This window comes from Ptychodera flava, chromosome 10, assembly GCF_041260155.1.
Source record: "Ptychodera flava strain L36383 chromosome 10, AS_Pfla_20210202, whole genome shotgun sequence".
Lineage (NCBI taxonomy): Eukaryota > Metazoa > Hemichordata > Enteropneusta > Ptychoderidae > Ptychodera > Ptychodera flava.
Window position 1 is genome coordinate 42,880,550 of NC_091937.1, and position 25,323 is coordinate 42,905,872.

The 25,323-nt window shown below is 38.3% G+C and overlaps 2 protein-coding genes across 2 annotated transcripts; one reads left to right on the forward strand and one right to left on the reverse strand.

Moving 5' to 3' along the window:
• The first annotated feature begins 1,798 nt into the window (after positions 1-1,798).
• Positions 1,799-8,643, forward strand: LOC139142860 (threonylcarbamoyl-AMP synthase-like). Its single transcript, XM_070713033.1, has 5 exons — positions 1,799-2,015; positions 3,083-3,278; positions 3,728-3,962; positions 4,908-5,044; positions 6,115-8,643. The coding sequence occupies exons 1-5, from the start codon at positions 1,907-1,909 to the stop codon at positions 6,173-6,175; spliced, it is 738 nt and encodes a 245-aa protein (XP_070569134.1). The 5' UTR covers positions 1,799-1,906; the 3' UTR covers positions 6,176-8,643.
• Positions 7,272-24,660, reverse strand: LOC139142859 (MAP/microtubule affinity-regulating kinase 4-like). Its single transcript, XM_070713032.1, has 7 exons — positions 23,606-24,660; positions 19,364-19,656; positions 16,927-16,982; positions 14,357-14,531; positions 13,946-14,073; positions 12,661-13,058; positions 7,272-12,274 (listed from the first exon to the last, which is right to left on the reverse strand). Exons 1-7 carry the CDS (start codon positions 23,864-23,866, stop codon positions 11,162-11,164), a joined length of 2,424 nt encoding a protein of 807 aa, XP_070569133.1. The 5' UTR covers positions 23,867-24,660; the 3' UTR covers positions 7,272-11,161.
• Between the last annotated feature and the right edge of the window lie 663 nt (positions 24,661-25,323).

Genomic DNA, 25,323 nt, shown 5'->3' on the forward strand with positions numbered 1-25,323 from the left:
CATTCAAATTTTGATCACGAAACGTCCAGCTGTTAGCAGGTTAGTCTTTGCTTTGTAAGTCTCACGACTCTGATCGGAGATGAGGGGCGAAGCGCACTGCCATTTACACTCACAAGTAATCTAGAACGATGACATCACATTTTTCTCCGGCATAACATGTAAAAGCCATTGTGGAATATGTATGTTGCGGTAAAGAAATGGGAAGTGTTTCTCGCAATGATACCGTTGGGTGCGCTGTTGCTGAAGTCTGTACCTACATGCGCCGCGTACAGATCAGCGGAATCGAATGATGCGGCCAAAAGCTACACTATACACAGCGGAAAAAATATTGTAGGGAGTCATTGAGAAACAATAATTATAAAGCGATTCCTAATCCACTTTGCTAATGTCTCTTGGTGAACACGACTAAATGATAAAATGATGATTACAATAATTATTGCTTGCTTGTAAATAAATGTAAAGATTTACATCGCATTATGTAGCGTTAAGTTTTACGAAGAAACAAGGTTAAATTTTCATATAACAAGACAAAATGATTTATAGTAAATAATAATAATTATAGCTAGATATTTTTTGGTTTATGTGTCGTAAAAATATAGTCTGCGAGTTGATGGCAATTCTTGTTTTTGTCAGAAGAAATGTGTTAGCTTTGGCGTGTGTCATTTGCCATTTGTTGAGAAAATTATTTTCAACAGATATGCGGAAAGGGAAATTCATTTTCTGTACTATTAGTGTTGATTTGCTGTAGTACCTTTCGCCTTCCAGTAATTTGGGTTTCATGAATAGTATGTCTCCCTTTTTCTATTGCTAGGTCATGTGAATACAAAGAAAATATGTTGTCTGTATTTGTGGCAATCTCGGCAATACTGTGATTGAACCTTTGGCGGTAAAGGTATTGCTCTACAGAATGAAATTATCAATGTTCATCACTGTTACATTAAAACGCCTATCCATATACTACCAAAGGGAACCCAGAAATCTAGTAGTAGTAGTAGTAGTTGTTGTTGTTGTTGTTGTTTATATCAGTCGTGTTGTTGTCAATGAACATAACTGTTGTGATGTTGTTGTTTCAAACATGATGTATTGTAGATGTCCTATTATAAAGAGTTCACAACAAGGACGCTATTATTATTTGACCCGATGCAACTCTCTCAAAACATACACTCTCGTCAGTGTAAGTCACGAAGCGAGATGTATATGAAGCAAGATGGAGCGAGACGGGTCTGTGAGTCAACAAGACAGACCTAATCCTTTTGAGCGTCATGTGCTAGTAATAGAATGATGTTTCAAAAGTCGAAAGTATAGCATTCGAATTCCTTACCAATATTTATTTCGTCTTTGTACTGCCCATTTTATTTGCAAATGTTTAATTTTCAAGGAAATGTTTTTATGTAATAGATGATATCATTTATCATTCGATTCTAACTGTGACAAAAGAAAAATGGAAAGATTCGGCCGATAATGACTTTCTGTGCATCACGGGGCAAAGTTGCGAACAGGAATACAATTTTTCGTTCAAAAAGTGCACAACATTTACCTGAAAAATGTGCTAATTTGCTATATTTGAAACGATGGACGTGTCATTACGCGGTTGGATGGTAAAAATGATTTTCTTGCAGTTCTCTATAAGTCGCACGTCGCATAGCTATAAATGGTCATATTTGGAGGATAGTCGAAGTTCTGATATCTGCCCACCCCCGCTTTATTCCGTCAAATCAATGACACAAAACCCTAGTGACAAATTTTGTTTAACTCCGTGCTGCATCTGAAACCGAATCTGAATGTGATATCAATCCTATAGCCGTACAAACTTCCTGTGTGATGCAACGTGCTTGCAACCGGTCTTTGGTATTCGGCGTTACACAATGTTCCACTTTCACAGGCAATATTACAGTTTTTAGACTGAATGAGGGGTAGGCATGCAGCTATTTTAAAACTATACAGGGTCATTACAAGTTATCGCAGAGCAGGAGCCGGCACGATGGCCAACATAATCGCACTTGACAGCCAGACAAGTGAGTATGGACTCGGAGTGGAGAAACACGTGTCCACTCACTACAGATGGTACACATGAACCTACCAGTTCCACTGACTTAGGTTCATCGTGGTATAGAGTGCAGTTTAATCTTTACTGGATAGTATTTGATCCTGACGCTTTCTTTTTCCCAAAACATGGCCATCACTCCACTGACAATTGTCCAAATCGAAGACACTTCATGTCTGTAGTTCTGATCTGTGTCTAGTGCCTCTCGCAGCTTGGTAACAACATTACGTAATGGTTCCCACTCTGTAAAAGGCTTGGCTTATGCATGGAGGTTACCTCCATGGTTTGTGGAGTGACCGTGGTTTAGTCAGTGAGGAAGATGCATGATTTTCATAGTTTGGTTTAATGATATATCGATAATCGTCCTGTGCTGGGGCCAGAGAGAGAGAGAGAGAGAGAGAGAGAGAGAGGGGGGGGGGGGGGGGGGAGTGCGCACATGCAGCCTCAGTCCCTACACAAAGAGGTCCTTTTCAAACACATCAACAAGGGAAATGGAATGGTTATGACTGCAGATCAGAGCAACTTATTTATCTCAATTTATCATTTAGCTCCCTTTTTTGCCTCCATGCTTTGACTGTGTTAATGTCCACATAATCATTCTCAAAATGTTGATTTCTTCAAACTATTCATTATATTATGTGAGCTTATATTATAATATATGCATCCCAAAGGGTCCTACCTCTCTAACATCTCAACTCCACCTGGCTGAATCTACATTAATTACACTCACAAATCTGCATTCAATTACATCAACATACCGGTAAGCCACAGTGTACTCCACCTAAACAGTCATCGGAACTGCACCTGTGCGAGTTTCTTGTTTAGATGCACCTCATCATCATAGCTGCAACGTTCGCATTATACAATGTAGATTATGACATGTTTTGAGTTTCATCACTCACCATCGTACCTTTGATACAGTGTTAACATTGGTCCTATGGGTCCCATATCAAAAGGCTGATTTTTTAAGCAACCAGGTAAGCAGAATGAAAAGTTTATGAACACCAACCCTTTTTCAAAATATTTCTCTGTTTCAAGATTTTAGTGATGCAGTTGCTATAGCAGCAGAGACGTTGAAGAAAGGTAGCGTAATCGCCTTGCCAACAGACACCATATATGGAGTGGCAGCCTTGGCACAGTCGTCAGATGCAGTTCAGAAGCTGTACAATTTGAAAGGAAGAAACCAAAGCAAACCCATCGCTATCTGTGTGAGCGAGTTGTCAGATATTGCAAAGTAAGTGTCAGTGTCAGAGTGTGTGGGCATATCCCTTCACCAACCTGTTCACACCCAGTAACCTGTAAAGAGATCCACAATGAACATTGAAAACAATGGATTTGGGGCACACCATCATGGTGGAAGGGGTGAATGAATCTTCGATGACAGAATCAAACAAAAGCCTCACCTTTTTGTTGCTGAAATGACATTTTATTCATAGCTAATGGTCACTGGAATAAAATGGTTAAATAGAAATTCTATGGCAGAAAGCTACAGTCAATAATACAAGATTATAATTCTCTGTCTCCTGTGAGGTAACAGCTCCCGATGGCCACAGATGGCCAAATTAAACACATGCAGCACATTTCCATATTGATTTACATCACTGCTATTCTTCTCAGCAGCACTTTCACAATACTTCGATGAAAAACACTGTTAAGATAGTTATTTTGAAATGTTGTTTACAGATGGGGTAAAGTGACTGTGTCAGACAGTCTGCTGGGAGATTTGTTACCTGGACCAGTCACGATGGTGTTGGAGAGAACCGCCTCTCTCAACCCTGAGCTGAACCCAAATACAGATTTGGTAGGAATAAGAATACCAAAGCATGATTTTATCCGAAGGGTTTGTGCTGAAATAGGGGAACCCTTAGCACTGACAAGTGCTAACATCAGTGCAGCTAAGAGTACACTCTGTATAGAGGTAAGCTGTTTCTTGTCTCACAGAATCTACGTCTTGATTTAAAATTAAAATCAATTTTTTTAATGCCACAAAGCACATTGTTAGCCATACTACTTATCGATGATGTCATAAATATTAGTAATAAACTGGTATGATAACAGGAGACCTGTTCCAAGCAAAACTTTCTGGCATCATGCATAGCAGCGTCATTTAACAGCAAGGATCTCCTATGAGCAAAACAGCACCAGACTTCTCTCATTCACGCCTGCAACACTGTTGATAATGCATGTGTAATAATTTTCAAGTATTTTGTAAGGATTTTTGTTTTGTGTGTGTTTATTTATTTTGGGAGGGTGCAACCCCGGCTGTGTTATTGCTTGCCCTTTCCTGACATCACTTCCACAGCTTAGGAAAATGTATGCAGAAATTTATGCAAATATTATGCAATTTACCGCAATAATATCAAAAAATCTAACAGAACAATGTTTCATGCTCCGAGATAGACAGGGGCGTTACCTTCATAGGATCTAGTACTACACAAGGTTCAATTTACATGACACCTCACTTTTAACCAGCTCACCCCCAATTCCCTGTAAACAGGTCCGAGATCCCCATTGATAACAATGGGTTTGGGTAAAACCATGGTGCTGAAAGGGTTAATGGAAAGAAAAAGCAGCAAGACTTTGTTATCTCCTTAACACCTGAAACAAACCCAAACGGTGGGATAAAACATGTATTATATAGTTTTTGATGTACATATATGAACATAAGTTCACTTTCTACAGTACACTGATACACGATATATATTCAGTTTCTATCTAATAATGGCAAGTGATATGTCATGTATGTTATTAACCTTACATTTCCCAGCTGGGAAGGCCAATGTCAAAACTATGTAGTCACTAAGGCATCAAAAGGCATTTATTTAGTTTTGTGGCTTATAAAGGAGTCTTTTTCTCTTTGCAGGAATTTCAAGAGTTGTGGCCCAAGTTGGATGCCATATTTGACGGTGGTACAATAGGTGCATCTGAAGCGTCTAGATTAGGATCAACTGTTGTGGATTTGTCACAGTCTGGATTATATCAGATAATCCGACCCGGAAGGTGAGATTACAATAAATCATCTTAATTGGTAAAAATAGTTGTAATTAATCCTACATTCCTGCAGCCAAGGTGAAACACTGCCAGTGGGCAAGGTCATAGTCTACCCTGTTCACATCTCTGAAATAGGCCCACAATCACTGTTGATAACAATGTGAATGGGCAAAACCGTGGTAATGATATGGGTTAACTTGGTTAGGGAATAGCTGCCACTGAGGGCGCTATCCCCTTCCAAGGTGACATTTCAATGGACTTTTAGAAAAACAAATGGAATCACAGTCAAGCAGACATTGAAGTAGCACCAGTCAACGTGGGAATATTTAGCTCAAAACTTTACCAGCCAGTGTGAAGTTAATGCTTATTTTAGACCAATTTTACTTTTCAAACAACACCAAATATACTAAAATCAGTTTCTCATTGTGTACTACATTTACAAGTGTACATCAAGAATGTAATAAGCAAAGTATCTTCTCAACAGGATGTCTTCAATGTGTACATTGATTTCTGGTTGCTAAGGTCTTTCCACACAGAGTGGGCAATCTGAAAATACTTCAAGATAACGATGTAAAATAAAATTACCTTGTTATGTATTTATTTGTATTGCACTGTATAGATTTCAATACAAAGCAAACCAGCAAGTTCAAGGAGTTAGGCTTTTAAACTCCTGTCAATAAAAGCATGACAGTCAGTGTTGAATGTTACACATTAACATTGGCATTTTTGTGTGTTTTTTTTTTTATTTATTTGTTGTTTGTGTATTTCTTTAATTTCTTTTTTGGATGCATTCTGTAACTTAATTCATAAGAACATGAATCTGATCAGCTAGAAATCGTAGATTTTCTTCAGCTTTCTCAGTACCACGTCCCAGCATTCCTTAGAAGATGGCTGCCAGCGATGTGGCTTTGAAGGGTTTTCAGAAATTAATGCTTTTTGTACGAAAACAAAATTGTCAATCCAATTGTCTGATACCAACGTTAGGAAAGTGCCAATGGTACGAGCATCACAAAGTCATTGACCTCTGACCCCTATTTGACCTTTGATCTGACTAAGTGTTGTTATTTTACTTCCTCTAGTGCCTACAGGAACACTGTCTCCATACTTGAAGAGAAGCATGGACTCAAAGAAACAAGATAATGGCAAGGTCTCAATACACATAACCTCGTCTTGTCACATCAACAAACTGAAACGTAATGCAAGCAAACTCTTATGGCAACTAAGAATGGTTGATTCATTCACAAGCTCTAGAAAGATTTTACAGGGATTTCTTACCAATGCAAGAGAAAGTTAAGCCGAGTTTTTTGAGTAACATACTCCAAGTGATATTATTTTTAACAGGGTTTTGAAACAAAGACATTTTTTGGATTAGTGTAATATTTCTTCTGTCACTCGAGAACAATGAGGGAACCATGACAACATTGTACAACATACTGCCCTCAACCAAAGACGTTTCAGATAATTATTGCTTACGTGGGCCAATTTTAGTCAAGTATGTACAATTTTACTGTGAGCAGACATGAAAAATTTGTGTGTGTGTGTGTGTGTGTGTGTGTGTGTGTGTGTTTGTGTGTGTGTGGTTTTGTTCATAGAATTCAAGTCCTCTGATGTAGTACATATCTTCATCGGTGTGTTTCTCTGTATGTTAAGATTCACGGATTAATTATTTATCATGTCAATGTCATCTTTAAATTTTCTCAAGTCAGCCTTTCACTAGTACATGTTATATGGGAACATTCCTTGGCTTGTTATTTGGCATTTGAATTTAGGCCTTTGAATATTCTCCATTTAAAGTGAGTCGTTTTCAGTTGATTTTCATACCTACCTATGCCCATTATTTCACTCAGTATAAATGAATATACTTGTTTAAGAAGTATGGCAAGAGATGAAGTCAACCATACCGCAAAGTGGCGTAGAGGGTGCTCTTACCTTCATTCCATCGTTCGCCTCTAGACCTGTAGGCTAACTGTGATATCCATTGTAGTCACATAACTAGTGTTTGCTATGACTTTGAAGAAAACAGATGAAATTTAGACAATAGCCAAAGTAAATGGAGAGAGTTTTAAACAAGTATTTAACAAGTTTTGTCATTAATACAGAATATTGATTTTTAACTCAAACAAGTGCTGTCTAACTGTGATGTAATGTTATTTATATAGAAACAACTAATATACTAGCATAAAGAGAATTTGGTCAAGTTGAACTTTGCAGTCTCATTTCAGATTATGTTTTTGTAATTTCATATCCATTCTCAGGAAATTCTTAACATGTTCAAGGTGAATGAAAGTAAAGTTAGAATCAGAATCCAAATTTTGGATTGTACAGTTGATCGGTTTCTCTACAGTTTCAGAGCATTTCAAATGATGTTGTTTTGGCAATGTATTGAGTCAAACAAAAAATATCTTGTTACTGATATGAGATGTTCAGTTACAACCTTACATTATTTATTTCAAGAATACAAAATTTAAAAAAACCTGGATAAATCTAACGAATATGCTGCATTAATAATGCACCAGTGACAGAAGGGTAATTTCAATGTGGCAAAACATATAACTGTTTTAGCTCAGTTTAGAGAAACCATCTATTTGTGTTTGCTTCAGTAGATTTGTAAGGATCAAAAAAATGAATGCTGTAATAACTCAACATTACACCGAATAAGTGTTCATGATTTTTTTAATTTAATAATCACAGTAATCATGTTAGTATTGCACAAACTGCAGATGTGGCATAAACTTCCGAAATACATTTTATTGAACCAAGTTTTCTGTATTTGCAATCCATTGATCATAGTGTAAACATGATTGTCTATAGCAAGTGTCAATCCTATGGCAGAAGCATAAGGGGAGATCGAAATATAAATCAAATCCATGTTTAAAAAGTTACCAAAGTAGTATGTTGCATTGCACCATGGGAAATTGTTGCAAAGAGTACTTGACATCCATACTTTCATGTGTCCATTGATACAAGTTACAGTCAGTTCATCAGTTCATCATATTTGTCTTCACAGGGACACTTCTATAACACATTGAGAAGTTGTTGAATTTGTGCTGTGATTAAATTGAATCATTCCGCCATATTTATCAATTGTTTAGTTCAGTCAGGCTTTTGATCATGAAAACTGCAAATGTAATTTTTCTGTTGAAGGAGGAGAGGGTGGTGGCTTGATTGATATTCCAAACTTTATAATCACAATGAGAACAAATACATGTATTGTAAAGTCAACTATAAGGAGTTAGCAGTGAGAAGCAAGGCAAAAGAATTAGGTTTTTGCTAGTTTTTGTGATGGACAACCCCTCTGAACTGTCCAAATCTCACACAGTGGTATTCCATGGAAATGTGTGATTAGTTGTCCCACTTATTACTTACACTGTAAGCTATTGCATTCAGAAATGTGTAAATCTCACAACAGCATCTCAATCGAGTGGCTGTACCTGCTTAGGGAGGGCAAGCAAATGTTACAACAGCCCTTTTGACCAACCAGAGGAGCGTGCCTGGAATGTTATGAAACTATGATAAGCTGACTATTGTAGGAGAAGGGGAGTCTGCGTTGGCAACACTATGTCAAAAACTCTTTAATGAAAGTAAATAAAGTATCATAAATATTTTTTTAATATGATGAATGTGTCTTGTCATTGACTTCCTATTAAAGGGAAACAGTTGTTGGAACTGCACCTGTGCCAGTTTCTTGTTTACAAACAATGTATTTCGTGCACGATATCTAGATGCACCTCATCATCATAGCTGCAACATTTACATTATATGATGTAGATTATGACAGTCATGTTTTACAGTACTTAACTTTCATCAATCACCATCGTACCTTAGATACAGTGTTTCCATTTGTTGTATGGGTCCCATACGACTTTGAGCGCAGTTCCAACGATTGTATCCCTTTAGTAGATGTGTCTTGGAAGACGTAATTTCAAATAGTTGATTTCTAATTCAAACTCTTTAGACAACTCGTGTGATGAATGAACAAAATACAACATTTTTGGCACAAGAAGGAACTTCTCTGTTGATACAGCTCTGAAATCATTGCATACAGAGTTCATGTGCTGTATCAGTTCTTCATTGGATTAACACCGATACTTTGGATGGATTTTACAGTAAGATATATAAAATACAAACTTTTGTCTTCTCTAATACATTTCACAGTTGCTTGTTCATCTGAAAATGCATTGTGCCCGACCTGTATGAAAGTCGTAAAGATCACCAAAAAGCATCGGCCCAAACCATTATTGTAAGGTGAAAAGGAATAAAGATATAATAAAAATACTTAATAATTTACAAATTGCACACATAATATAAAATTTGTAAAAATTCTATACAAATGCTTTCATCAAAGATTAAATCTTCAAGTTCAAATAAGTAAAAGTCAAGAATATTTAAGTTCTGATTGGATGTGAAAATCACGTGTCATGCTGTGTATATAAAATTTCTCAGTATTACAACGAAATAATTTGTTTTAGTCTGAGATTGTGTGGGTGAATGAATTGTACGTGCCGTGTTTTGACTTTTACTGTTATGTATGCTTGAATACTGTGAACTAAAGATCTACACGGAAATATTTTGAATAAGAGCTCGTCAATTATTAGGGCATCTAAAACTATGTTTTTAGGGGAGTAGATTCGTGTTCCTAAAATTTGAAACATGCCAAGCCATCTGGCTGCCAAGTAAGTATGATGAATTTCTTCTATCGCAATATTTGATATGATTTTGAAGAACCCGCGGATTATGAAACTAATGCAGCTTTATATCATCTACTGAGCAGCAATACACACAGTTTAGATTTGTTTCGTGTGTATATTGTCGGTTTCTATAAATTAAAAACGCTTCTCATATCTTTTCGTAACCATAATGTTGTAAAAATATGTCCGCATCTCCTCTTGTGAATCCATTTATTTGGCCGGAGACATCAGTCAATACAGACTACAATGGTACACTGTCTTGTCCATCATAAAATGTGTAATAAAAATGTCTTTCTTGAGGTCTTTCCAATCGAGTTATTTTGCAAAAGAGTAAGAAAATCACATATACAAAGACAGTTTCGGTCTGTTTGCTGTTAAGCTTTTGATAACCGTTTCACAATAACAGAATTATTGCAAGTGAATGCCAATCTTGAGAAGTAAAAATATTAAAGATAACATCTTGTTGTTTCTACATCAAAGGAAATATTAGCATCACAAAAAATGAAACAAAAGTTTAGCAATTGTATCTTATTGCAGATGCTTAAACTTTCGTTTAAAATGTGTAATATGACAAAGTACAGTTTTTGAGAGACAAAGTAAGTTAACATTTTACACCCCGTGAGAACAGTTAACGCTATTTCAATCGTATATAAATTGAAAAAAATAGCACGGTGTCACGATGAAAAGTAGAGAATAAATAGATTATTAAAGCAATAGCAGGAACATCAACCCATACGTCAGAAACGCACGACTAAGCCCCCTCCACTGGCATATGCGTGCGTTTCATTTTAGGGAAGATTTTTATAAAGATACAATATAGTTCTTCAAATTATGTCTGGGGTGGGTTTTGACTCGATCCGAAGCATAAGGCCAAAGTAATTAAATTCTTTGTTTTGCGTCCTCTCAAAATGGGAAAAGGTAGGCGTCTAAGCGGCTGAAAAAAAACACAAGAAAATTAACTCAATGTAATTTGATTGCAGCGAATAAAAGTGTACAAAAATTTTAGTTCAGAGAAGCTAAGCGATAAGCGATTTAATCCTAAAATTTCCTATTCAAATACACTGTGTGTTTTTCATGAAAACCTTAAAAACCTGGGTGGGGACGCAAACAAAGAATTTAATTACTTTGGCCTAACTCATGTCGACAGACGATGACAGCGACACTAAGCTTGAGTCACTTTTTAGGAAAGTTTTAAAAAACAAGTAATTTGAATATTGATTTATGTCTTTTGATGCACGAAAGATAATCCTGAATGGGGCACGCAATTATTGCATCTATGCCGGTAAAATGGTTGAATTTCGAGTCCGGACTGAAATTTACTCGTTGATTGTAACAGTAGGGTGCAAACAATAATGGCAAGATGCAAATAGAGAAAGAGAACAAATATCATTACTTAAATTTGGAATCATTCAGTCTGTATATATAATGATGCAAAAATCTAATCGTCTGTTTTCGATTTTGGTGTGATTACTTCTTGGGTTGGATACGTTGGTTCAAATCCACTTTTGCCAACTAATGGCAGATTCAACTGTGGTAACAACACTGGTTCTTTTGGTTCTGGTGTCGGTGTTTTTATCTTGACCACCTGCTTTCGCTGTTTGATCGGTGGAGTAGCAGGTGTCTGGCTTACCGTTGGTATCACCGGCTCCCATCTCCGCACTTCATTGGTCTGTGGCCGGCCTTCCATTTTCACCTGCACGCGATTCGTCGCCGGGTTGTACGACATGAAGACCGGCGAGCCTTCATCGATGTCGTGAAGTCCGCGGGAAGGACGAGACGACGCCGCGCTTGCAAGAAGAGATGACCCACGAGTACTGACCGCAGTCCGGCCACTTGCACCAGTGCTGATTACAAATTGTTTTGATTCGGCGTTTTTAGGTTCGGAAACTGATATTCTCGGACTTGCACATTTGTCTGTCCTTGGAGTAGACACTTGATTTTTACTTTCACTGTTCCTCCTATTGAGTGGATCAATGCCTTGTTCTTTGTTCATCTTGTACATCTGTCGAAACGACAGTGGATAAGTAATAGTTGTCACAGAGCATTGCACTGTTTTTTCATCTGTACCAACGACCTCGGGTTTCTCGGAAGATATAGTTACGCGCTTTTTCGCTGTTTTGCTTTCACGTTTCACAGAGGTATCTTTTATCACAGGTTTCAGAGTCGGTGCGTCAGTGTTCTCCTTGTTGCTGACGTTGCTGGCGCTTTCTGGCGTGGGATTCCTGGCCATGTAACCGTTCCTAACTGGAGACATGTCAGGTCTGTCGATCTTCGTTTCCATGGCGATTGTTTCAGGAGCGTTTCTGTTGTCTTGGTTACGTGAGTAGGCCTGGGTGTTTGGCCTGCTCAGTTGCATTGGCATTGTCCTATCAATGACCGTAACCTTAACCTTACGGCTCATAGCAGACGTGTCCGCATCGCCTGGAAATCTTTCGTCCTTTGCCTTCGTTTCTTTCCCATTGTTCACTATGTTCAGTCTGTACGTCAATTGATCCCTCGGCCTGGTACCCTTTTCACTGCTGAAGTCTGGGAATTTTATAGGCTGCCAGTCCTGACCAGGTACAACACAATAAAATATAAGTTTATTGCTGGCAAAAAATAACGTCCCAACATGCATCTCATTATTGGATTGGGATACACATTAAACCACCGAAAAGATGTTAATTCAAAACGTATTCTTCTTTTAATTTCCGAACCAAAACTTAATTCCTCTTCAATTTATATCGTCGGTCTGTTCAGGAGTTGTCATTCACCTTTCATATTTAATCAAAATTTATTGGTTATAAGTTTATAACACAAAAATCGGTATTTTACATCAATAAGGATGGCACACCACTGGATAGGAGTCCACCAAGGGAACTGTTCTGACCATAGAGGGCGTTCTTTTGAAACATTAGGTGGAAAGGGAAATCTCAAAAGGTTTTATTGTAAACTTACCTGTTTCGTGGCTTTTGCATTGTTTGTCCCTGCTTTCCGTGATCTTGGTGAATCCTCTACACTTTTCTTTGTCCCCTTGAAACCCGGTCTTTTCTTCTTCAGCATGTCCATGTTGTATTTGTTCAACCTTTGCACGAGAAGATGGTACACGGCCGTCGAGGACACGGATTTGTTTGTGAGTAGCATCTTCACAAGTTCACCCATCCTGTAAGCGCGGATGTGACACATGTGGCGAACGATATCTTGGTTGAGGTCTTCCTGTTTGAGGTAGTTTGGAAAATGGACGGGAATAAGAGGCATACAGCCTTTGTTCAGCCACGGATGTTCCATCACTGATTCCAGGTGTGGTCGCTTGGAAGGATCGGGTTCCAGCAAGTGGAACAGCAATTCTTTGCACTCTGAAAGTCAAAGGTTAAGGCACGTTAACAGAATGATTCGCGTACAGGAAATATCAAACCAACAACATCGCCAAAAGCTGTCATAAAGTATTGTCTTTCTGTTGAAACCTTGAAATTACTTCACCTAGCTTTGAAAGTTGAGAAACTGGATAGGGCTTAGTGAAACAGTCATCACCACTTTTGATGGACTTAATAGTTCTGAGAGCGGCCTCGTCGACTACATTCCCTGTCGCTATGATCCTTAACACTCTATGATATTTTGATATCAAAGCCAATTTTCGTGCGTACGTTTGTTATGCAACCATCCCTTCCTTGGTTCAACTTAAAGCATTCTGAAATCCGCGGTATTTGGTTTTTCAACACAGCGCATTGCATCTTTCACTGTGTGAGGTTTATTAACTATGGTTAGCAAGTGAGTCCCAATAGCTATCATGTGATAACCATAAGTTAGCTTCGGAAAAAAATGTGGACTTGATTCAAGTATGTGAATGAGAATGCAGTTTCTGAAAACAGCCTATATAGTGTGTCTTTATTTGTGCCATACGAAGCTATTCTATTTTTGTGAACATTTAGTCCAGTTAATCGTCCGTTATCAACAGATCACGGCGTGAACACAGTCTGCGCAGCCGCGAAGACACTCAGAGAGACTGAACTTGTTATGAGGCTGCTGAACTCCAGAACAATTTCCCTACACCGCGTTCATCCCGCGCACGTATTTCCAAGTGAACTATCCTGAGTAAACTAGATAGTACAGAAATAACAGACTTTAACATTGTCTTTTGAATTTATAAAACGAAATACCAGGATTTCATAAGAATAGATTCTTCGGTGTCTACTGACATGCTGTCTCGTTATTTGCACTGACTGCACATTGACACGTGACTTACCTTCTGAGAGATACGGTGGTATCGAATTGATGTCTCTCTTAATCATCTTCTTGTAAAGTTCTTTGAGGTTATATGGTTCCACTGTGAATGGCAGAACCCCTGTCAGCATTACAAACATGTTGATACCTCTGAAAATTCACCAAATAAAAAGAGTACACATTATTATTGATATATTTTTATCGCAACTTTTAAAAACTCTTTGTAAAGTTCTTTTCTACACAAAGGTGAGATTCGTTAAAAGTACCAGAATCGGTTAGCTTTCATGCCGATGTCTAGTGTCACACAGGCTTATTTAGATAAAGAAAATAATAAAAATTTGAATATTTGAAAACAATGTACAAGATTTTGTGATTGCCAATTTCTACAGTCAAAAAACGTATTAAAAAGAACAACAGCTGTCTGTTTTCTTACACGCTCCATACATCCACCTTGGTACCATATGTTTTTCTGGACAATAGCTCTGGTGCAGCATAGGCTGGACTTCCACACTGTGTCACAAACACATCCTGGCTCGTCTTGTTCGGTATGTACGATTCCCCAGACTCTGCGCTTCGCGGAGATCTCATACAATTGCTCAAGCCAAAATCTGCCGAGAAATTATTAGTATTTGAGAACCGGAGAGTGAAAATGTGATTATTATGTAAGCATATTTTCAATATTTATGTCTTTGAATGTTCTCTTTTAATGTTCTCGTCGTCTATCAAAGTCCATCCATATTTCTATTCTATTGTCTGTCTGTGGTTAAAGGTTATATGTGTGTGTCTTTCTACCTTTTCATCCTAACCAGATTCAGCTAATCCACATTCTTATTGACCACCCACTTACCTACCCAAGCGGCAGTTCCCTCTATCTCCCCGCTTTTATGTCTATTATGTGGCTGAGATATTCATCGATGTATGTGTTCTTGCCAAGCTTTTTGTTTTCACCCTACGTTCTTTCAAATGCAGACGACAAGCATTTTCACAGACTGTAATGTAAATCTGACCAATTTATCTATGGTTTTGAATCTTGCAGCTCTTTCAAGCTAAAATTGTGAAGTTATGACGAATTCATTTGCGTCATCGGTTTTTAGGAAAGGTAATTCACAGTGAAATTACACAGACTATTTTTCTCTGACCAAACTTGCGCATAATCATCCGCATGATAAGTTCAGTAAAAAAAACAACAACGAACAATTGTAAAACGTTAAACAAAAGGCAGGAGCGACTATGTGAAAGTTTCCCTAAGTGCTTGTAAAACAATAATTCACGTCATGAACTTGTCGATGTAGTGCTGAAGGGTGTTTATCAAGGTCAATTACTGGACTTTGAAGTTGTTTACTCTGAACGTAGCGAGTAAGCCGCTCTGACACCACTTCTTTGTCGTAACAATAAATATTTTTGTTGGCCAGTTCAATGACAATAGAATATGGAAGTCAACCAAAACAGTAAAGGTATCACTGACGTCAATTTCTGAAAAAAAGATAACATTCTTCTTCAGAAGGGTTGCACTTGAAATAAAAAGACTGAATCAAGAACTGTACCCATAGGATTCTTAACATACTTCATTTTACAATAGACAGTAGCTGAAGTAAAATTCACTCCTACTGTCTGTGATTTTACACATCGACTTCGCTCAGGTATGTTAATGCATGGGCATAGGCTTACATACATGTAAAATCAGTTTGAACATACTTTTTAATCAGACCTGGTCAGAAATTGTGAAAATTGCCACAAATATGTTTCGCATTTGATTAAGTTGAAATTTATCATAATATATTACCTAAGTCGGGTCACGTGACCATAATCTGTTATTTTCCCGCCAAATTGTATATTGCAAATAACTGAATATTCCAACCGCTAAACATCAAAATATTTAAAATATTATGACCAATTAATGTAAAATGGGATGGGAACTTGTGTTAGAACTAGTGGCAGATGCAAAATTATTGAATTTTGAATATTATTTCTTCACAAAAATCAACAAATACAATATTTTTTGACGTTTACATGAATATTTTGAATATCAGAAAGAAGTATAGATAGAGTTTCATGAGTGCCATGTATTTTTGAAAGAATATGATAGATGTTTCCAAAAGTGCAAAGAAAATCAAGAAAATTTAACGGTTTACGGTTGGAATATTAAAATTAATAAAGACGTAAATTTTGGCGGGAAAATATCAGATTTGGTCACGTGACTCAACTCGTCAAGATTTAGGCAGACATTTTTTTTAAAGAATTTAATAATTCCAATAATTAGGCCAAATATCAAGGGACAGTGTAGGGACATCATTGTGTGTACCTCTATGAGTGTATCTGTCTGTCTATTTCTGTCGGTGTGTGACCACAGGCCCATGGAACGTTTCGTAGATCGTCGTCGGATGGGAAGTGACTGACACTGTGAGGCCGAAGGCCGAACCTCGGTCCTGTATAAGAAAGGTACCTTTCTTATACAGTACCGAGGTTCGGCCTTCGGCCTCACAGTGTCAGTCACTTCCCATCCGACGACGATCTACGAAACGTTCCGTGGGCCTGTGTGTGTGACAACCTGTTGGAAACAGGACGGTACTATCAACATGAATATCATTTAAATCCATGTGATAGTCGTCGCAGTCATGAGTCAGCTACATTGTTGAGATAAGTTCGACATTGATATAAAATTCTATAAAGATCAGATATGATGCAATGTACTGTGTAATTAGTGTAAGCGTTTTGTACACACTACAGATAGTTGCTTGTGACCAGTGGATTTCTCACCAAAAATATAGCAATCTTATTCAGCAATGGTACGCCAATACTCTTTACTGTAAATTGAGTTACAGAATCAGGACTATTTCACTGTGCAGCACAATTTCAATGATTTGAATTGAAGAAGCGGGGCTGCCGTCGGCCTCGATCATTGCATGATAACATAAAGAATTGCTTGTGTGGTTATGTCTGTCCCGCTCTAATTGATGCTAATATGTTCTCACTAGCAACTCAAAGCATTGTGGGAGATCTTACCTATAATTTTGATGTTACCATCTTCGTCCAGTAGAAGGTTTTCGACTTTTAGATCCCTGAAATGTAGTCAAAATCTGCATCAGGGGACGAAGCAATTTTTTATAATAGTTTCAAGATAAAATTATTTTCGACTTAGATATGCGCAGTCATTCAATATGCAATATTTAATATTCAATATGCATGGCTGCTGTTCTTTTAGACTTTTGACACGGGGTCTCTGTAATGACTCTAACATACAAAACACGATTGGAACTAATTTGGGATAATTGGATGGTGAAGTAATGTCAATTTCATCTACAAATCCTCATCTGCTTTTCTTTTTACGTTACACACTTGTTTTTATGAGTAATTTGTAATATTGTGACATTAAACTATAGGGCACCTAACATTTTTGAGAAATTTGAAAAATATGAAGATCCAATTATCCCAAATTAGCTCCAATCGTGTTACAATCACAATAGTCGTCAAAATAGAACATTTGGAGTACCCTTTTTCGCACTCGAGCAAATGGTCAATGATTCACAAACTAAGATATTTTTAGACCTGTGATAGTCTCTGGCGTTCTCGACAATAAGTTGATTCAATGAAAATATAAACGCACTTATCTTAAAATTAGAAATTATGATATATGAAGTGGCATAAACCGTTGTTAAGGCAACGTGTAAGCCAAAACGGAAGGCAATCTGACGTCACACTGCCATGATCACAATTACTCGTCACAGACTCTCGACCCAACCTTAACCGTCATGATTGTGAACTGAATCAAATGCTGGCGTCCATCATTGTTCTAAATTCTTCAATGTAGGGACATCATTATATGAACCTCTATGTGACACTGTGTGTCTATCTGTCAGTAACGGTCTGTGACAACCCTCCCCCTGTGGGCGTACAAGTCACGCGAAACGAGTTCATTTCCATGTTGCAGGAATACTTTATGGTTGTTTTTTCCAGGATGACGACAACAGTATCAAAATTTGGGCTCAAAATAGCATCAGCTCCACCACGGAAACAGCGTTTCCAAAACTCCATAAAGACGCGACTTATGATTGCACAACCTATAAGTCAAATTAGGGCATGACCAAACCCTACTTCCTATCAAAGTCGTACCTAAACTTTAATACTAGATGATGTTATATTTGGAAATTCGTCGATAAACATCAAATAAATATCGGAGGTTCCTGCACCCAAGTTTAAAAAACACCTCTAATTTCGATACTACATATGTGTAGAATCCGTAAACACGCGATATCAAATAAAGATTTCCTCAAAACCTATAGCAATTAGTCGTGATGTGCGTTCTGCAAGACGTTATAGATAGGTAAACTTATACGCGATTAAAGACATATCTCACCAGATCTGGTACAAGTACAGACCAATCTACCTGTAGAGGGTCGTTAGCACGATTAATGGTTAATGTTTACGATATGGCTGCCCAAGGTATGCAAGATCAAATATTTGCTTTTAGGCGTGATGGAAGTTTACAACCAACGATAGAGTTGCCAGTGCCCTTGATCTCGATGCAGTGGTAGTCCGGAAAGCCTAAACTGGGGTAGTTGACCCTACAGCGCTTCAAAACGTCTGATATTATGGCTTAAAATCATACATTTATAGTGAACAACTGATTTTTGACTGATTTCAATGAGCCAACTTAGCTAAACTTTATACCAAGATTACGGAACGGAAACTATGTATTTGCATGGTGCTCAGTGATTTTTGAAACACCAAACACAGGTTTAACTTTCGATAACTTGTTTCAGCAATTCATTTCCTCGTCGGATTTTCACGCTACCAAACTTTTCAAACTCCCAAATTTTCGCTCATGGCAATGCATGGGAGCCGATAAGTAGTATGAGACGAACTGCCACCAATTACGGGATGAACCATAGGCCCTTCGGGACTATGGATTAACCTTGAAATGTGCGTTTTGAAACTTGACGATTACAAGAATGATAGCCATTTTCCGACACAAGCACGACTGCAACCGCCACCCTAAAGCGGTGTTTCACCATAAGCATGTACAAGCTACATACTTACATTACAGTGAATTAGATTTTAAACAATTTGACAAGCAATATTTTACAAATTCCATCCTCACTGCAATTCTCCATTCCATCCGCTAAAGCACAGTATTTAGACTGAAATTATTAAGTCTTACAGAAAGAAAGAAATGCTCTTCTATTCTGTTACACAGTTGTAATTGTATGAGATGTTTACGGCAAGTTCTTGAGGTGTACACTCCTTGAGAACGACGTAACGACACTAATTTTCGGTCTGCTTTTTGTATTTTTTGTTTACAATGAATGGCAAAGCACCCAAACAACTGATGACGCACATGTTCTACTTACACTAAAAGTAGAAAAGCGAAAGAAGTAAAGTCAATTCGTGGGAAATACTAGACCGATTGAATGACAAATACTATTGACGATAAGAATCAAACCTGTGAACGATGCCAGCTCGGTGCAGGTGATCGACAGCTGACACGACTTGACGCAGGTATTTTCTCACTTCTGCCTCGGACATGCCTTTTCTGCCAGCGACCTTTCCCATGATATTTCCCCCGCTGCAGAATTCCATGATAAGGTAGTAATGATTCTCCGTTTCCAAGGTTTCCAATAACCTGACGACGTGTGGGTGTCGTACCATCTGTAGAATTCCGCCCTCTCGTTTCATGTTTCTTCTCACGTAGTTGTCTTCCCTGGCTTTGAACTTGTCGATGATTTTGACCGCTACCTGGAAATAGGTTGAAAAGAATGATAAAAAGTGGACGCTTGCTTCAGCTTGCAAGCCTAAAATTGACCAAAATGTTGTCAAACTAAATTTCATCTTAAAACGAGGAAATGAACTGAACACTCTTAAACTGCAACATTTTTAATTTTTACAACGACCAGTCTGTATAAATCAAAATACACACTTTTTAAGGTCCTATGAAGAGTAAAAATAAAATCGCTGAAAAGGTGATTTTCACCCGTTAAATAATGCATGGAAAGGCACAAGCAAAATAATTACAGCAGAAAAAATGGCTTAAGTGCGTATTTACTGAAAAAAGTGCATTTTCCAGGAGCTTAGTCACATTTTCCAGCGAAAAAATCAAACCCGGATGTGTGACGTCAGTTGGAGAAGGAAACAATGGAAGATAGCATGGAAATACATTAGAACTGTATTCAAAATAGAGTAACACGAACGAGAAAGTTTTCGAAACCTTTGGTGTTGTGGCAGTAAAGTTAACGTTTTGTTACGAATAAGTGAACATGACGCCGGAGACGTGTTGCTCAGTGCATCAATGGAGACAGCGCGAATCTTCGATATCCACTGTTCATCCGCACATGGTCTTCACCGTGACCTTTGCTTTCACTTAAATTTTCTCATTTTGAGACGAAAGATATTTACACAGTGTTCGGACTCTGTTTCTAATATCCCCTGTAACCACAGTCCCTCCGGGAACGTTTGTAAACTTGTTGTTAGCTTTGATCTAACGGAGCCTAAGCCCAAATCAAAACAAAATCTTTGAAGGAAGATGTGGCCCGCACGCGTCACATTACGTCATATCCGGACAAGCCACTCAAAATCAAACAGGTGGTTTCTACTTGGTTTAAATCCTTTCAATTGGCAAGATGACGATATTTCTCGAGTTGCGATCATTTCTTTTGGTTAACATATGTTAAAGTTACAATGTTTGGCGATCTCTCCACACAGCAGTTGCAAACCGGTTGTCCTCAATCCATGGTTCTCGCATTAGTGGTTGTTGACAGTGCCTGTTTATGTGATTTTAGTCCTTTTTGTCTCCTTCGAACGAAAAACTAGTCATTTAAAACTGATAAAAACCTGCCTTTTTAAGCCCATTAGCTGTATCTTTTTGCATTTCGATACGATTGTCTGAAATCAAAATGCAACATATGTAAAAATGCTTTCCAAAGTGTCAGTGACCACAGATCGTTTTTCAAACTTTGGTGACGAATGCTACAACTAAGATTTTGACAACATTTCTCCGAAGATTTGTGGTATTTCTTTGATAAACAAAATACAAAAGATAGAGCTTATGGGGCTTTAGAGATATATCGATACAAGTCGACAGACAAGTGGAGTCCGAATGCGCAGATAAAACTTTCCTGGAAGTCAAAGGCGCGGCTAGACTCAGTGTAGCTCTGTGAGTGTTTCCACTCATAAAGTTATTTGCAATAGCTCACAGCGTGTCTTTGTGCATTTCTTGCAAAAGCATTCAGATTCGGTGAGCTAAAGTCCAGATTTTTACAGTCAAAGCGACAGTACAGGTGCAGTACTGTAGCCATGGGGTCTGTATAATGAACGCGATACAGTTATATATGACCTGGCGTGATTTCAAAGATAATTACCCTGTAACAACCACTCAAACAGTTTTACGTCAAACGAATGTGTACAAACACGAACAGGTTCTTCAATGGAACACAGTCCCCGTGAATGGAATTTAATCACGGACTTGAATCGAGCCCATGGTATAGCTGAACGGCCACTACATCGACCTGCATGATACAGCTCATGAGTTTTGGATCAATGAGTGTAGTGATTTCCGGTAGCAATCTATACTTCAGTTACCAAATACGAAGACAAACAAAATCACCGAAATTAATCACTTTGTGACAAGAGTCTTCTAGTGAATTTAATTGGTACATAACACGTGTACACCACTGTCAATAATCTACATCATACCTCGCGATATACCAGACTTGTAGAATCAGGTTGCACAAATAAAACAGTTTGGTTATCATGCAATAATTTCTATTAGCGTTATACGGATCAAATCTGCGAATATTAAAACATTCTTGCGTGACCAACAACGAGAAATGCGGTTCTACATCGTCATAGCGACAAATCGTTGGCATTTCTTGGGGTCTACGAGTAAGCGTGGGATTAGCTTTAACACTCGTTTTCCATCATCCTATTTGCACTGGCTTGAATCATGTTTTCTCAACCGTCTTGCAACTGTAGTCACAGAGGGTGAGTCTGTAGCAACTTGAAGTCAACGTATACAACAAATTGAGGAAAACTCCGTTTTTTCATCAAATATAACCTTTATAATTTGTACCATATTAATGTTATCTAGATGACCAAAACTCAGGGAAAAATGATTTTTTTTGTTTTAGTTTAATTTTGTATCATTTTTTCCATTTAATTAAAAAACTTTAAATCCCTTTTATTTCAAGTCAAAGAATTTCACATTTACCCCTAAGTTGTCTGTCAATGTGTCGGACACTCACCAAACATATCATCTCCTTCCATGGTAACAACCGTTTCTAAGGAGATATGTCATGAACATAGCAATAGCGTCAACATTATACCAAACTATCGTGCATACTTCTCACCTCATGAGACAGTCTGGCTTTTAAAGTGTCATGATCCTTTGCTTTTGGTCCGTAAGTTAGTTGGAGCTGATATTAAGCCATATAAATACGAACGGTAGTTCATGTTTAATACATACAGCATAACATAGAGCTTAACGGCTAGCCTCCACAGAGCTCTATCTTATTTGCTTGAATAAAAGTTTGACCCGGGACCAACGTTATCGCTAAATATACGATGCCACAGTTCATGATCAGATCCCTTTTTGAGATTAGAGAGTCCATAAGATCGGTCGAAGAGTGTTTTTGTTGAATAGCTCTTGGCAACACTCGATGGGGGCAGCGATAATATGGTCGTCATCGACAAAATAACTCCGTCGTGTCGATAGGTTGGAACTTAACGTTGGTTCTCAACACTTAGGGTTAGCTCTCAAATGTTTAGGGCCCGCCTTGGTAACATAAATCATGAACACGACCTGAATTTACGGGAAAATCTGCGTGGAAGTCAAGTTTACATTATGAATGAGAATAATTCGACAAGTTATTTCGCCACATCGAGTAACATAGTTAATATTTTCAATGGAAGTTGGCGATTTCTTGCAGCAGGTGAATAGCTAAGTCGAATTTAAATGTTAATACCCTCGGAATCAATGACAAGAAGGTGTCAATCTGACAAAAATCATATTTGTTCGGTGTTTGGCCTCGTTTGTTATAGTCGGCTAAGGTGTGCGTCACAACGCTTCACAATAAAAGTTAGAATGCTGATTATTGAGAATAAATGAAATTTCGTGAGAAAATCTACATTTTGTATTTATAAGTTTAAGAAATTTTGACCTCCGATACAAATTTTGACATTCGTACAGATTAGTTTCGTATATAAGTCCAATCCCGGAACTGCGAATGCCGAGGTATCTCAGTACCTACAAATATGCAACAAGAGTAGAATAGTACGAGATAATTAAGAAATCAAAGGAAATGTGTTATTGTGATCTCCTATATTGGGTCGGAAATTAAAAAGAGTTGCGGTCCGCTTGTAAATACTAATAAGGTGTGAGTCGATCTTGAACTAGCCGCGTCAGTTTTTTTCCACATTCGCTCGAAAAAATGAATTGTAATTTGGTTATTACAAGGCACAAATGTCAGATACACGCACTTTACAGTTATGAGCAATGAACTTACTCGTCATCGAGCTTGAACTTATGGCAGAATTAACCTTTCAATTCATCATTTTGTAATAGACTAAAGATGCGAAACAGACCGATATTTTTTTGGTTTTATGTATACCGCAGAATGAAAATATCTCGTCTGCTGTCAATGACAACGGATTTAAAGTATGAGAATGAGAAAAGCGTCGACGCCAATCTTACCTTTTCTCCGGTACCGACATGCATACCTTCTTTGACTTTGGCAAAACTCCCTTCTCCCAATGTCTTGCCGAGTAAATACTGTCCAACGCGCTTCGAATGTGGAAACTTTGACAGTTCATCGTGGGGTACCGTCGTCACAGCTTGAGGAAGAGTTGAAGAAGATTGCGTTTGCGCCACTAGTATCGTAGGGTGGCCCGTCATCTGTACGGCTTTCTTGGCTTCAAACGCCGCCGCCAGAGCGGCTGTCCCCGCGTTCGGCATACTTCGAACGCCGTTGAATGACGCGCCTTCAAATTAAACCACTATGTGTTGTCCACATAGTACCCAGGCCGATATGCGGAGCGGTTCGGAAAAATCAATATTAATTGCGATCTGTCCGGTCATGTAAATAACGACTCCACGGCGATTTAAACATGTATTTAATCCATGTGCCCACAATAATATGCCATCGGACAACAATCACAGTACTTAGGCGGCGTGCCTCCACCAAATCAGGTGGTACACAGTGTCTTCAGGTCCAAAACTGAATGAGTTATAAAATAAATATGGTTTGTTTGTTCCTCTTCTCTGTAAACTCCGCGTTGTTGAAGGTTCTTGCCAAATGGATGACAGTCCGATAATCGCGAGGCAGTTTGGTCGCTTGCTGGCGAACACAGTGAATTCGAGATAGTGACGTGCGCCGTACAGCTCCACTCCTTCACCGTGTATTGACTCCGCATATATAAACAGTGGTTGCCCAAGTCAACTGATATAGCTACGAACAAACAAATCTGTCCGGGCACATCGTGAAAATCAACAAATTAAAGACAGCCGTGAAATAATCCTTTCCTCTGCCGTGTCCTTTAGTGGCGGGCTAATCACAGACCGAGAACGTACGCGAGAGACGTCGATAAAAGGAATTTTTTTCAGCCAAAGGGCAATTAAGTTATTTTAGGTTCACCTGTCCAACCAGGTATCAACATGTTATCGGTGTTTCTGTAGGGTTGACCGGGCAAGCCTCTTGTTGGAATTAAAGAGCAGTAATTGATCACAGTCCGTGTGTCGACCCTATAAATCACAGCCGGCGGAACCAACACACCATCCACCCAAAGTTTCAGGTGGGGCAAACAAAGACATCCGCGTTGCTATGGAGATCCACTCCGGTGAGTTGTTGATTCCCGAGAAAACCGACGGCAATTGCAAGATATGGTTACGTATATAGGTAAGGTTTGACTGGATGGGGTGACATCAACTTGTTAGGTCAACTCTTCCTGTTTATTTAAATTAAAAAAAAATGTCAAGAATATTATACTAGTATCGTACATCCAAACTTCACCACAACCAAGGGGTGTAGCCGACGGGCGTGGAATATCCATGGCACATGGGCGAAGATCATACTAAAATATCTTATTTACTTTTAACGATTTCTAGTAACTTACATGCAAAAGACAGTACAGATACGCAATAATAGATAAATTTGCAAATTTTTAAGTACAGTGCGTTTCACCTAGTACCGCAACTCAGCGTATGAGACGGACACAATCCACGTACAAAACACACGATTAGCTTGGATATCACGGACATATTTCAAAGCCACCGACTCGTCGATTTATTACAGCAAATCAGCATGGGGCAACCGCTGTCTAGACTGAGAGATAAACAGCTGACTAGACTTGATCTACAATGTAACTGTTTCTTTTACAATTTCAGCTAAGAGTTCAAGAGGTGAAAGTATTCTC